Source organism: Siniperca chuatsi, linkage group LG6 (genome assembly GCF_020085105.1).
Source record: "Siniperca chuatsi isolate FFG_IHB_CAS linkage group LG6, ASM2008510v1, whole genome shotgun sequence".
Classification (NCBI taxonomy): Eukaryota; Metazoa; Chordata; class Actinopteri; order Centrarchiformes; family Sinipercidae; genus Siniperca; species Siniperca chuatsi.
The window spans coordinates 11,186,574-11,202,683 of NC_058047.1; the positions used below are offsets into that span (position 1 = coordinate 11,186,574).

General features: G+C 40.9%; 1 protein-coding gene across 3 annotated transcripts in view; it reads right to left on the bottom strand.

The window, feature by feature from the left end:
• arid3a (AT rich interactive domain 3A (BRIGHT-like)) overlaps positions 1–16,110 on the bottom strand; it is a 49,741-nt gene that overhangs the window by 14,600 nt on the left and 19,031 nt on the right. For all 3 annotated transcript variants that reach the window (XM_044200527.1, XM_044200528.1, XM_044200526.1), the window contains exons 4-5: positions 2,051–2,123; positions 344–527 (exon numbers count right to left, since the gene is read on the bottom strand). In XM_044200527.1, coding sequence (XP_044056462.1) covers positions 344–527; positions 2,051–2,123 — 257 coding nt within the window. The remainder of the gene's footprint in view (positions 1–343; positions 528–2,050; positions 2,124–16,110) is intronic.

Sequence of the window (16,110 nt, forward strand, 5' to 3'; positions counted from 1 at the left end):
TACAGGAAATGACTTCAAACAGAGGGGTTAATTGGTCAAACGAAATTGTTGTTCTTCTGACAGCTGACAGCCAGCTACTCCACATGCTGAGCAGAACAAAAGGATTATGGGTATGAGAGTTGTGTGGATATCTAAAGTTAGAGAAACTCAAATCAGTTGTGTTGTTGGTCTCTATTCTAGCATCATAGCAGTAAAACCCACAGTGTAAATCCAAACAAACCAAACACAAAAATGTAACTGAGTAACCTTTTAGCTACAATTCAGACCAAATAAAAACACCTGGAGGTGTGATCACACATGTATATGTGTGTGTGTGTGTGTGTGTGTGTGTGTGTGTACTGACTGTGTACGGAGGGTGAAGGCTGCACTGGTGATTGAGGTAGGCAGGTTGAGTCCCTTGGTGATCTCCCTCCACAGCTTCTTGTTGATGACCTCCACCAGGCCACCCTTCTCTGTCACCAGCCTGTATAGCATGTACAGATCCAGGACCTGCTTGGCCATGATGGGAATACGATTCACCGGGGTTCCTGGAATAACACACACACACACACACAGGGAAAAAGTCAACACAGAGAAAAACGTCAACACAGAGAAAAACAAAGAAAAACACTGTCATGGCAGGAAATTTCTTTTCATGTCGACAGAAAAATCTTCCTGCGGTGGTTCCTGGGAACTTGGGAATCTTTGGGATTTGACACATGTTTGAAAAGAGCTCACTACAGGCAACAGTGTCTTTCATCCCTGAAATGTATGAGTTGCTTTAACCATTTTACCAGCCAATTACATGTTTTAAGCTGATCAGAAATATGGTGCTGAGGTATATTCATCATTATTTGAATCAGCTTTATTGCCAAGTAGGTTTACACATACAAGGAATTTGCTCTGGTATTTTGGTGCAAAACAATAAACAATAGTAGAAATACAAAGAAACAAGAAAAGAGGGTGGTGTTAACTCACCAGTCCAAGAAACTATCTTTGTCCTCCAACGGACAACAACCTAATCAATACCTACAATTTTGTATTAATCTGTGACAAATGTCCTTTTCCCAGCAGGGAAAATGAAAGCCTTCATTAATGTTTTTATATCAAATTAGTGATCCCAAACACAATCTTCAGGCCCACGTTTGACATAAAATATGATCAGTCCTCGATATCCATATTAAAGAGTGACCAATATTAAGGAGTGACGCACTTATCGGTACGACCTGCAGATGGCGCTCTCAGATTCTCAGAGCAGACTTTGCAGATCCGCCCATTGCCAGTGGCTCTGACACTGTAAACATTTAGTACTGGTTATTCAGTTGTGAGCACATGTCTGTTGTCTGTCACGTCAGTCGTTGGCCCGCTGATCTGATTGAATCAGCCATAAGTCGACTTGCTTGGTATTTATGAGGCCATTGGGCATTTGTGCAGCCAATACATGCAAATACAATATTGCACAATTCACAATTTCCCAAGTATGACAATGAGTTGTCTGGATGAGGAGAAATGGAAATTTATCTGGCTCAGTTTGCAGTTTTGATGTTGTGTGTGTCACCAGTGTGAAGATCATGCATGGTGGCTGAGTCAGTGTTTGTGAGTGTGTGTGAGAGAGTGTGTGTGTGTGTGTGTGTGTGTGTGTGTGTGTGTGTGTGTGTAGTGTTAGAAGTGTGGGTAGGGCCGTGTGGACAAGCGGCAGGATGGGAAAGTAAACCAATCCATTTCCAGGCATTGATACGGTATGTCCCTTCTAGTTATAGCCTGGGGACGATGAGAGGCTGAGCAACCACAAAGCAATCATCTCCGAAATGAATAAAGACCCCACCCATGTGAGTGAAAGATGAGTAGACGGTGCTGTGTCGTATGTCAGAGAGAGACAGAGGGGGGAGATCATCCCTCTCTATATCCAACTATTAAGAGTCTCTGTATGACGCTGGCTGGAAATAAAGCAAGAAGATATAATATGGCATGATAAGAAACTGAATGGCTGTAGGTTTTACTTTAATGAGTGAGAGCAAATGTGATGTACTGATGCAGACTTTCACACACTCACACACACACAGTTACATACCTCTTTTTTGCATGAAGCTGAAGAGGTCATCCAGAAACTCTTTCCTCTTTGGGTCTCTGTCTAGTTCATACAGCTGTGGAGAGGAAGAGGAGAGAGACATGATGAAGCAACAAGTTGTGATTATATATCTGACAACAACAAATGTTTGAGATCCGACATAAGAGAACCAAAAACCAGGGTGTTCTGCTGTCACAAAAGCAATCTGAAAGCGTAATGATGCATCGAATAGCTTAAAGGAAGATGACCACACTGTGTAAACAAAAACAATAAAATGGACATTCATCCTTAAAGATCTGTCGGGAGAAACCAATCAGTTGCCTTCTGATCATAAGAGGAGATGACAGAGAGAGAAACTTAAAGACCAGTCTGGCTTGATGAGAACCTGATGTGGGTCCAGCTGCTGGCGGGGCCCCGGCTCTGGAAAGTTTGGTGAACGTTTGCAGTAAAAGTGGGGCGCCCACTCGGGGGTGTACACTGAGGCCATTGAGCCTAGTTTGCCAATGTGATAGTGAGATATCTCGTCTATTTGTGTGTCACACACTTGATGCTAACATGTAGGCTCACATAGGCGAGTGAGCAGTGTCTATGTGAGGTTTTGGAGTTTTACATACTGCTACTACACAGACACAAGAGCCCACAGCTAGCAGGCCAAACCACAAATACCCCTCATGTTGTACTGTAGGGCATTTCTTTGGGTTTTGGACTGTTGGTCGGACAAAACAAGCAACTTGAAGACATCACCTTGGGCTTTAGGAAATTGAGATGACCATTTTTCACTCTTTTCTGGTATTTTATCAACCAAATGAGAGTCCTATGTACAAATGACCCACACTGAAAAACTGTTAATAAGTGCAGCTCAGCATACAAAAAAGACAATTTGCAACTAGTGACTATTTCTTTATTAATTGGTCTGCTAATTATTTCCTCGATTAATCATTTAATCTATAAAATGCCTAAAAAACTGCACACTCATTTGACATTTCATTAGAAATTTGTATACTGAGATTAATTCTGATTGACTTGCTAGCTTGACTAAGCTACTCTGCCACCACATCTATAAGTGACAGTGAGTAAAACACCAAACTGCAGTCAGGTACTAAAAGATTTCAGCGTTCGCTTCAAGAAACCCAGCCCGGAGAAAATGAAAATGAAAGGCTAGTCCAGCTGAAGTCTGGTATGATGGTGACAGTTGTGGCCTCTAACCACTAACAGACTGTCCCTCATTGTGGCATTCAGCCCTCATTAGTGACACAAAGCTGCTATAAGATCTTATTATGTAGTGGGTTGGGGGAACAGAGGGGTGGAGACTGTTGGACTGAAGAGGGTTGAGGTGGATGGGGTGGTGGGGGATGCCAGCTAATGTACAGGCCTGCTGGAGGAAAGGGGGAGCTTTAATTACAGGATGCATGCATTTCGTGAAGTGCCGCACCGTAAATCTTGGAAATTACACCCCCCAACTCCCATCCCCCCGTGCCGCTTTATTTGCTCTCTTCGACCCCCCCCCGTCCTAATCACACAAACAAATATTTCCCTGGTGGCGTGGTGAGAGCACTGTCTAGCGCTCAGATCCCAGTCCTCCAGATGTGGTAACATGGCTGCACACTGGAGAGCACAAATACATTATGAATGTAAGTAATCTAGTGAGCAGAACGTATGAAAAAGGTTTAAATTCTGACCTAACAAAACGCAGTTCCCCCACTTTTTCTAGTATGACACCAGCCGTCAGTGTAAGCAACACCACACAACATTAAATGAACTATTAAAGCTGGAATTCTCATGTGGTGATTGTTCATTCACAGCAATTTAAAAGACATATAACTGCAGCGTTACAGTGTTAAAAGGTATTGTGTTGATTAGTTTCACAGTTTAATTTAACATTTGTAAAAACTGGGATAAAAGACAATATTCGGGATAGAGAGATCCCTGGTGATGCATCTCACATCAGCATATGGAAGTGTTATGTATTTACAATTTACAATTACAAAAATTTGTCCAGGTTTCTGTAAGCAATATGATTTTAGCCTACACAGCCTAATACAATCCAATAATAATAATTATAATCCAAGATATTAATAGAATAATGTACACAAAGTCAATGAATGGGTTTACATGTACTGCAATATTCTTTAATTAAATCAAATAATATTCCTGAAGATGATTTCCTATTTATACCTTTGTCAAATCGTGATGCAGTTTTCACAGCAATTTGCAAAGCAAGATCCGTTTATTTGTATAGCAAATTTCAACAACAAGGCAATTCAAAGTGCTAAAACATAAAAGGCATCAAAGCAACAGACAAATACCTCCATCAAACTGCTAAATGACGCTTGTTCACGTGTATAGCTGTAAAGTAACAGCTTGAACGAAACCTGCTAAAAGGTAATCTATGTTAGCACCATGACAGAAATGTTTGGTATGGAGTTAAATACTGGAAGTAAGCTGATGCTGTGACATGCTTTAGAGGCGAGGCTGTGCTCTGTAGCAGGTAAAGGAAATATAAATTGAACACTTCTAAAAGCAGCATAAGAAACCAGTTCCATCCAGATATTGTCTAATTTAGAACAACGTCCATGTAAACATAGCCACCGATAAAAATGTACATCTTAATCAAACAACATGATGTAAAAAACTTAATAAAAAGGAACAGGTGGGGGGGAAAACAGGAGTTGTGCTTTTAAAAGAAGTAAAAGGAAAGAAAAATGCACTGAACAGGGTTTGTCCAGTGGCTGCAAATGTACACATCACTCTTCATACAATATATTCACTTTAAAACATGTCAACCTGTGGCTCGGACAGAAGCTGGTAATGGACCAGCTGCATTATGGAGAGCAAGAGCTGTTTTGGGTTCGGGGTTGGAGGCTTCAGTCCTGACAAACTGCTGCAATCAAGATCTTGTCCACCCAGCAAGACCACTGCCACCTCCCCAACCCCCATTATATCTTTTCTCGCTGTCTGTCTGTCTTTATCTCTCTCCATCTCTATTTTTCATCAGTCATTTTGTATCTGTTTCTCTCTTTTCTCTGTACCTATTTTTCCTTTCTGTCTTTTACATTCTACTATCTTTCTCTCCGTCTCTTCATTTGTCCCTCAACTTCTGTTAGTTTCCCTTTCATTCGGTTTGTCTCTTGCCCTCCCTCAGCTATTCCTCCTCTGCCGCCACTACACACACACACAGACACACACACATACATTATCAGGATGAGGTGGGTGTGGTTATTGTAGGCTTTTCATGTCTATAGTATGTGTGCTGGGCCCCTCCTGGAGTAAAACTCCAGATAAACTAGATGACTACCAAATGCCCTGCAACTAAAAAGCCCATTAAAACTGCAGAGCTGACTAGAAGACTGCAAATTTCCAGATCATTAAACAGGCTGCAGAGTTTCTAAAACTTAATGATACAAAACTCTGCAACTTTTTCCACACTTTCAGACCAATAATGGAGAGCCGCAAGTACAGGTTATACAGACCTTTTGTAGTAGCAAACTTAGAATTAGCATCAAAGACAGAATTGTGTTGAGACAAATGGTGACAGTGGAAAGTTAACCAAATGCTGTCTGGTTAGCTGCTGAAGTGCCAAGACTTCAGACTTCACAGCCACATTTGAACAAGTATTTAGTGTTCAACTGTTGTCTGATAGTTTCCCACCCTGCCTGGGTATGTAGGTCAGCGACAGCCCGTCTGCAGATAAATTATAAACAGGCCTTAGACATAGAAAACAAACTGGTTTTATACTGCAAATAATCAGTAACCAAATAGCAGCCTGTTGCAGCAGCTTTGCAGCCATCAAAGTGGTGGTGGTAGGTAATACTGTAAGGGAGGGGTGTATGTGTGTGTGTGTGAGGGGGGAGGGGTTCACTTCACCATTAATGCAAACGGAGGTTATCAGGCCAGCAGCACACAAGTGTCACATAGCACATAACAGAGGCTTTGCAACTGAAAACCAAAACTGAGAGCAGACCGGGGTATCGAGTGCATGCTCCCTTACACTTGCCAATCAGGTCGATCACCTTAAGGTGAGGCTGACACACGTACACAAATGCGTACACACAAACACACTAGGGGTCAAAGTTAAAAACTCTTTTGCTTTTTGTGCAAAAATCAGTTGCACAATTTTCAGGACTGGGTGACTTCTCATTAGTAAATTCTTATAAATGTTTGACTTAAATCCTGTCGCTGTGAAAGTAATTTTTCAGGTAGAACTGGCTCCTCAGAAGAAGCGAGATGTCTGCACAGCACACTGATGCACACACATGTAGCACTATTAAAAAGCTGTAAGCCCCAGCCTCTAAGACAAATGGAAAGTTCCTCTTAATACCGACTGATGGATATTTAAATAGGTTTACCTTAAAGTTGCAGCAATAATATATCCTCAATATCATGAGCTTCAGATGATGTGAGATCTCATCTCCTTATTCAGGCTATTGTTTAGTTTTTAATACTGACTGTACTGTGAGTACTGATGGCTGAGTGTATTTACCTCTTATTGTTTATGCCAAGGACCTTAATGAAATGAGTGGATCTGTTTGGTTGTGTCAACACAGGTAGCTACAGTACAGACTCGAGTTCAGTCCTTGAATGTGATTATAACACTTTTAAAGACTGTGATAACCTTGAGGAACTTTTAATCTTCCCCATGTTTTATTTAATGAAAGTCTTTGTATTTAAGTCTTTGAGTTGTTTCTTCTCATGAGAGAGATTAGTATGAACTTGTTTGCATGAACCTGCCTTACTTGAATGGAAAAATGCTGCTGTCTCATTTATGTAACGTTGCTGTGTGTAACACTTTTAAGCAGCTTTTAAGACTAGATCAAATGAACTCTGCTAAATTGTGATTACTGCTGCAAAAAAGAGACTCACAAAGCTAAAAATAAAGAGAGCTGAAAAGAAACTAAAATGTAAACACACACACACATTTTCATATGTATGTATGACAGTGGGGGAGGGAAAGTATGGCTAGCAGAGAGAGGGGTTGAAGGGGGGGGTCTTGATACGGCCCATGAACACATGATCAGCCGTATTTAAACACTGCATTGTTCCAGGCCAAAGCCCTTTGACGAGTGTCATTAATGCACCAAAGCAAACACAACCACCAGCACAGCATCACGTCAGTACTCCCACAAAGAAAATATAGTGCCACAGCATGTACATGACTTTAATCCCACAATGCTATGCTCCACCGTTGTTCCTGAGATGACAGATGTGAAAAGTACAGCTATGTAACATGACAAAATGGCAGTGGTGACATAAAATTATTTGTTGATTGATGAGTCAAACCTAATTTAATGCTCAGGATAAAGTAAACTGTCAGCTGTTTATCATGCGATGAATATGAATGAGTGAACAAGGAATACATGGTGCTGGCTGTTATTTACTCTTGGCCTGTAATTGTTTACTTAAAAGTGTGTGTTTTGACTACAGATGACATTTTATTGTCCCAATGTAATGAGACAAACTATAATGTTGAATCTCAATGCTTTTCTAGTATGTTAAGATTACAAACAACCCAAAAGCATAGAGGTCAGAGGTCACGGCATTCTCAGCAGAGATGGAAAAACATTTTTGGGGCCCAAAACAACTAATGAATTTCCTTCTTTTTGTCGTCTGTACTGTTAGGTAATGTTTTTGTAAAGTGTGTGGGGTCCAGGCAAGAAACAAAATACCTCGAGGAGGAGGATATTCTAGGTGAAAAAGCTCACAGAGAGGTCAAGGCTAAACTGAATCCTGGTTTGTAAAAGTGGTCCATTGGCTTTGGGTTCACGTAAATGTGGCCTCAGTAAAAACACAGTTTCTTCTGTGAACAGAGGGAATTTTACAGTGTGGGGTCGGCCCATAATTCAATTTTACTGCGCTGAAGTCTACACTCTGACTATTGAAGCTATTATCTGATTACCTTCATCACAGTAAGGTCATAAACAGAACTGGGAGAGCAGTTAACACAGCCAGGATTCTGCTGAATATCTCAACTATTTTAGGTACAAAACACTGTCACCATCAAAAGATGCAAGTGTCACAAGACACAGAAGAGAAGCAGAGAGCTGCCTTATGTGTTCTTTTTTATCATTATATTGAGATTTATTTTATTCAACATAACCAACTTACAGGTTTTGCTGAGCATGATGAGCCTGACAGAGCTGGAGAACTGAAATCCCCTTGTGACAAAATTTGACTACTCCTGCAGACTGGAACATTTTTAGAAAAGAAATCAAACCACAGATGTGCAGTACGTCTTCGTTTCCTTGAAAAAGACTGGGTGAGAAACTAGATATTAAAATGACACTCCATCTGTCTATCTGTTGTGCTTGACCACTAAAATAAAAAAAACAATCAGATTCTTGTAGTGACAAGCCCATGTTCTTGTTTTTCTTTCTCTTTGCTCGGGATTCTGCTTTGCTGCTGTTTGCACGGCACTTTCCAGAGATCACCTGCTAATCAAACAATGTGAGCAGAAACTGTGACGTCTCCTTCCTTTGATCTTACGTGGAAAGAGTTTTTATTTGTGCATTTTCTTTGGCAGTTATTCAGTCATGTCGTTTATCACTGGCTCATCACTAGATGATGAGTGTTAAGGACGAGGAATGGAAACAATTTCAGCTAGTTCATTCATCAATGCTTAAAACTGTACAACAACATACTGTTAAAAGCAGCTACTGGTTATGTGCTTTGCAATTCACATTTTGGCTTCAGCACCTCAGAATCAAATACGCTTATGGAGGTAATCGAAAAGAAAAAGGGCTTCTTTCTGGGAATGACATCGGTCACACAGCGAGAAATTTATTGTAGAATATACAGAAAGAAAGATATCTATACCCACAGAAAAAGAAAATTGACTGAACAATTCAAATACAGTGGAAATTAGTCACCACTCTTTACTTTGTCAGCATGAAATTAAATTGCTTCCTTGTGCTTCTTGTGTTCATCTGGAAAATAACTCAATCCAGTCCGTCGACAGAGCTGACAGCAGCGTGATAGAAACTGCACTGACGTGTCTCTCTAAACTGACATCTATAATGAATCCATCTTAGTCTCCTCTGCTCTCCGCCCCACCCTTCCCCATCCCCCACATGCACACAATTAACAGCAACAATGGAGCTGTCCGACTGGCAGATGCATTGAACGGTATTTTATTGACAGGCAGGCTCAAACACATCATAATCCTAACTGACCGGATGACCTCGTAAATTCAGCTCCATCGACTGAGGATGAGGAGCCAACAGCCCGCTGAGACAATCATCATCACAGTGACTGAAGGTATCTGATGTCCCTTTATCTGCTACAGTCACATTTACCCTAAAAGTGAGATACACAGGCAGTTTGCAAGGCTGCTGAAAAAAAAACAACACATATTTGAATTTCAACTGTGGCACAACACCAAGCAGCAATCAAGGTTCAACATGGACTTGATTTAAGTTTTCAGAAATGTTTCCACAGTTAAAACACAGCACGTCCTTGATCTACCAGAATAACTCTCTCCTGGTTTGTTAATGAAGTTTCTCAGTTTGGTTTTCACCCCAGTTAGACTGAAAACATCAAGTTCTGAAATATATTTTGCTATATACGACTAATGTGTACGTTTCCCTTTTATTTCAAGACACCACTAATTTCCTTATACTGGGATACACCTCTGGAAAATCAATGATGTGGCAGAATTTCAGTGATCTTTGAGGACAAGGTTTCGTCATGGCATGACAAGTTGTGAGTGCGGCCTCAGTCTGCAGGGCTTTGACAAAGGATTTTTATGCTTGGCTTCTGTCGGATATAATTGGATGTACAGTATCCCCTGCTGACATGGGAAAAAGGTGAAAACCAGTTGATGAAGACAGGACATGAAACCAGTATGAGCACTATCCCACACTTCCATGCACTCCATTCCAGCTGCCATGGCTTGTGGACTGGATAAGAATCAGAAATAGCAGCCAGCTTTCCCAGGGCCCTCGAGAGTCTGATGTATGTAGCTGTGAGCAATCTGTTCTAACCACGCTGCTAATGACTAGTATCACGATGATGGATGCCTAAACTGGGCAGGGCAAAGCTGAACAGACAGAGGAAGTGGGTTAACAGCAATTTAAGATCATAAACCAACATGTTGAAAGAGAGCAACCAAATAACTGATATCGCACTCAGGATCAGTTATTTGACTTTAGTTACGAGGCCTTTTTTCAACGTTATTTCCCTCAAAAGTATCTTTACATAAACTGCATATCTGTAAACTAACCTTCCCCTCAAAATGGCAGAAATCGTCTGACTTAGATAATAATCTAATGCACGTTTGTGTGAAAGCTCAAGGTATTTATTCAGCGCCAGTACAGATGCTGTGATAACATTTGCGTCTGAAAGCAGAAAGATGGAGACAGAGATAGAAGGGTAGATGAAGGTTCAGAGAAGGGCCTCTAACAGTGCTTGTATATAAACAGGGCTGAGACATGTAAGAGATACTTAATCTGGTCCAGAAAGGCTGAAAAGGGGCATTTTGCTATGCTGCTGCTCCTCAGTATGGAGCACCCTGCTGTGCAGAGGGGAAGACACATGGTCGGGTGCTTGCGCCATCAATCAGAGTGATAGATAGGCAGGGCAGTGAGTTTAATGGTTGACAACGGTGGCCTTAAAAACATATATGGCACACCCAGCCCCTTGGAGAGCAGATATCTGTCCATGTGGCTCATCAGAGACTGAGATGTTGTGGCCATGTGGCCAAGCCCGCCCCACTCAATAGGTGGAGCCCTGGGTTTGTCTTCTACATGGAGCGGCAGTCTTTAAATTCTGATCTGGGACACTTGGCAGCACAAAATCAAACCCCCAAAAAAGCAAGTTAAATGTGCCCTGTGGAGCTTTTCTGTAAACGCACAAAGTTAAGTTTACACTCTCTGTGTGTATTCTTCAGGCCTAATAAACGTTTGCAGAGTTGACACAGTTTACATCCATGTTTGCTTGCTTAAAAACACAGATGTAAAGAGTGTAGATGCTTGTATACATCCTGTTTGTATACTGTTACACTGTAACAGCTTCTACACTGTTACTGTTCTGAACCTTTAGCTGCCCTTCTATCTCTTGTTTTTCCCCTTGACTTTATTGGTGCATTACTATATTTCTTGACCAACTATCCATCAGTGAAATAGGGTGAAACGGCAGGACTGTGTATCATATCAAGCACGTGCATGGGGGTCCGTGCAAGAGATACAGTACTAACAAAATGGGGATCCACTCCTAAAAACCCTGCTCCATAGCGCAAATACTGTTCAAAAACTCAACGGTGAACCTTCTGAAAACTGAAATTTATCAGTTTTAAATGAGCAAATAGCTATTTCAGTCAAAACTTGGAGGCTCATATGGTAACAAAAATGTGTAGCAAACAAAACTGTCTTGACACATTTTGTTACAATATTTACTCTTTACTTTACTCACACTGTATATGTGTCTTTTTAAGATAATAGACCTTTTTCACAGTAGAAATTCTGACTCGTTATAGCAGGTAAAGTACATGTGTAATTAATAAGATTAATAATAGCCCCATTCCATCCGTGCATGCTGGTAAGTACTGATGGTGAGCGAGCATGCACGGTAGCAGGGCCCTGGAATTAAATCAAAATGGTATGCAGCCATTATTAATGTTATTAGTTACACCTGTGGATTTCTTGCTATGACATGTCAAAATATATGCAGTAAAAAAGGTCTATCAGTTAATATTGGTGTGAAATGTAGGTTAAGAATCACCAGAGCCTGGCAACTCAGACCTCCTGCCCATACAATTTCAGCTATTATCATACAGACAAGACAGGGCAGCTAGACTGTTGTCACGGGTGAAATGTGCCTCGAAGAACCACTCACCAGGTCTTTTATGATACAATGCCAGAGAAATGTGCCCTGCTCTGCATAGTGTCTGAGCTATTGACTGCACAGATGGGATTCAGACCTTGAAAATGTACAGCTAACTATCTCTATCTGTGTTTGACCTATTTCCTAATTGATTCTTTCAAGAATGAAAGCTTTCAACACACACAACCTTTTCAAAAGCATCTGAAGGCGACAGCACACATGCACTGCTTTTTGTTCAAATGCCTTCCACTGGGTCATTGTGTGAAAAAGATGTCACTTTATATGCTGACATCCATTCAGTCCAGATCTTTTTCTGTGCTTATATCAAGTCACAAGACTACAGTACAGAGTTCCTTATGCACGGACAAAAAGGGAAAGAAAGAGATGAACTAGCGCTCACATATTTCCTTTAGAAAGGAAGAAGAGAGAATTGAAAAGTAAGATTCACACACAACAGTGGCAAAGACAGGGAAGAATTTGTGCAAGTCTCCCCGGCTCAAAATGATCATTTCCTCATTCTATACAAACGCACAATGAAGTCAGGAGGAACCTTGAGGGTGCAACCACACAAGTGATCAAGGAACATGCCAAAATTAAAATCAGTGCTGTACAACATAACACAACAGCCAAAGAAAAAAGACAGGACGAAAGAGCTAGCCTCAGCCTTTATGCAATCTTTGTTTACATTCCTGCGCCAACCCCCCCTCTCTTCCTCCGTACTGAGCCCCTGCCAATTTCTAGAATCCCCATGGCTGTACAGTTTCTGACATCAGCGCCATGCACGACTCTAATGCTCTGCAGTGCTTCACAGTCAAAATGAGCATGTACTACACACTCTACTTGGCAGTGGTTCAAAGCCCAACATCTACTGACTGACATTTTCCTGTTCCCTCAGTCACACCCACTCCTCTTTCCCCTCCCATGCTGTTCCTCCTCCACTCAGCAGGAACACTTTCAGAGGTCTTCCCATGCTGCCTCAGCCTTTTGTTTTCATGACATGAACAGGGCCCATTAACCTCGTTTTCTTTTTGTTAAACACAGATCGCTGCACACAGAGGTTTCTCCAGGCACAGCATAATAAATTAAATGAAAACTCCCCTGTGCTGATTAATTCAACCCCTGCAGACTACGGTTAAGAAAACGGATTCCAGATGATACGCTTTACATAAGTTCAAATGGTCTGTTGCTCTGGAGTTAATGTACTCTGAAATAACGAGTTAAATCCAAGCAAATGGACTAGAAAAAAAGCAGTGTGTAGTAGTGTGTAAAATGTTGCTTGGTAATTCTTAAACATAGTTTGACGTTTGAAGTTAATCATTAACAGCAAAAAAAGGATAGTGGATTTCGAGATCTAAGAAGGACAACAAGCTGTCAATTAAATGTAAGACAATTTCTCTTTATTGCACGATGTTGTCAGCCTATGAACACAAGTGTGTTGAGAGAGTGGGCAGAGTGGGTCAAAAGGGACATTTAGAAAGTTCATATTTTTGAATTCTAAAATTCAAGGCAGCTCTCAGTGCATTTCAGTTTTGCCTTTCCAGTGTTTTTTAACTAAACAAATCAACAGCTGTGAAAACGCACAAGTTCATATAAAATGCAAAAACAACGTGGTCCAGCCTATTCATACAACCCTAAGGCAGATCAAAAGCCCGGGATGAAACTACAGAGGAATATAAAACCAACAAGCACTTATCAGACAGCTGCATCAGCAGAAACCTGATGGGCAATCCCAATAAGTGTCGCTCCCAATTGGCTCTCATACGAGCTATACTTCCTGTAGTCACAGCTCCCTCCCCCCACTCCCAATGAGTGTATGTGTGTGTGTGTGAGCAATTTAATGTTTAATGCCCACTCCCCTCCATTCGCCCTGATCATGGTGAGTGCCATGAATTTTTAAAGACATCCCTACTTTACTGTCCATCTGGGCTCCATCTGCCCAGCTGCTGGTGTTTAACACGGACAGAGACACAGGAGAGGAGACTTCAAAGGCTCTGCGTGGCCTCTGGACAATTTCTGGCCTGAGGGGGATATTGTTTATAAAAAGGGGCAGCTGAGTGGGGCAGTTATATGAATGTATACCATAGCATTGAAGAGACTACACGTTTTGTGGATAAAGAGCTGCTCTGGAGCCAAAGAACTACAGTGTTTCTGGAGAACAGATTAGCTAACTGACAATGACAAAAGAGGGAAGAGGGAAGGCCCGGTGAAATTAAGTACAATAGTACACTATTAAGTGAATAGAGAAATGTAATTTGTCATGACTTTTCCCATTTCTTCATCTTTCACATTCATAATATCGGGAGTCCAGCAGCTAGTCAACAAGTTTACCTAGATAGCAATTAACTGTTAGCAGGACGAGTTTAGCAAGGAAGGTTAGGCTGACTAGCTAAGGTAGCTAAAATAGTGGGATTTTTAGTTCTTATCTAGATGAAGATAATACAAATTATGATGCTTCTTAATACTGCTGAATTACTTTGCGTATTTATTGTGTCTGTTGAATTTTATATAATTAAGCAAAATTATGTATAATAGCTCTGTTTTTTGTTTTTTTTTAGCTAATTTTCCTTTCACAAGTGGCTTAAAATGTTGACAGCTTCTGTATAAAGTCATTTTATACAAATTTAAAAAATATATACAGATTTTTTCTACTTCCTGGTGGAAATCTATCTATCTAGCACTGCAGTATAGCCTTGAGAGGTTTTAAGATATCCGTCTCTTTTCTGCGGCCCCAATACAATGGAAGTAAATGGGTTTTATTTAAAGTGCATAAAGCATTGAAAATTACATTAAAAAACTCAACAACAACTTTCCCAAAACAATGTCCCCATTACTCTGGATAATTTACCTCACTGTGTGTGAAGTGTTTTCACTGTAACTTTCTACAGAAGAAACTGTCTCTATGAAAACTTTAGAAGCTACACTATCTGCATGGCTACATATCACTGGGAGTGAGAAGATATATTTCTTTTATTAATTTGGTTGAATTGACCCTTCATTAGTGTTAGAATTATATCAAAGAATTATGTTGTAAGTATTGTCCTGCAACTGCATTTGTGAGGTTAGAGACACTCAGTTATTGGTTGGAAACTCTATATCAGTCATCTCAATGGAGTCTAACTTCTGGTCAAGAACCCAATGTTTATTTTCCAGCTGATCACAAAAACTGCAGAGCTACACAAAGGAGCCATCTGCCATATTACATATCCCCTGAACACCAAGAAAGCATTGTTTTTAATCAAACTAAATTCACCATTTTAAACTTGTTCAGATGTATTTAACATTCACAAATTTGCTGGGTGACTCAATAAATGCAGCCAAACCTTTCCAGCATTTGACTGGTGGCTGATTGGAACAGATGCATGCAAGCCTATTGGCTGTAGGATAGCACTTGTACCATTAACTTTAAAAGGAGCGTAGATGTTTCCTGGAAATAAAAATGCAGAGTGCAATGCAAAGAGTGATATTGATATGGATATTTAAAGGGGAAGACGTATGGGGGCAGCGCAAGGATTGGAGGAGGGTTGCATTGGTATCACTGAAATAACTCAGTTGAAATGGCACTCCAGCAGCAAAGCAAATCAGTTTCAATTACAAAATAATCCAACGATGCTGGCATAATTTGATATCTGCACAAATCCATGTCCTTTATTTAATTCCGCCACGCTCTGCCACAGACAGATATGACGCCGCTGGCAAAGTGCCTCGAATATTTTGATTAATTCACTTAAAACCACAGTGTAATCAGACATCCGAACAGACAGCGTCTCCTGGCTTGATTTAGTCTGACCTTTCAGCTGAGAGTGCGAAGAGAGGAAGGTGGCCGGGTGATCCACCAGGAATGCAGGTGGGGCTGATATATCATAGCCACACACGGCCTGGGGCAAACCTCACCTAAAAGTGGGGTTTGTGTGCATGTTTCCTCATCTACATGGTACCTTGGACCTTGATAAGTGTGAAGAACTGATTAACTTATTCAAAGAATTTCATTGAACCTATTTTATTGGACTCATTTCACTGGACCAACTTACATTAGCACTGGACCTGTTATAAGCCTGTTGTTAGATTACAATCTAATTGCTGTTTACAGCTTTCTGCTGACTTCTCTAATTGACATTTTCCCACCAACAGTACCTATTGAATCCCCTGTCATGCGAGCAGGGGGGTCTCTCTTTTGAATTTCCTCTCTGAAGGTTTCTCCAATTGTTTCCGTACGCCCTAAGGTTTTTATGGAGAGTTTTACCCTGGAGCCC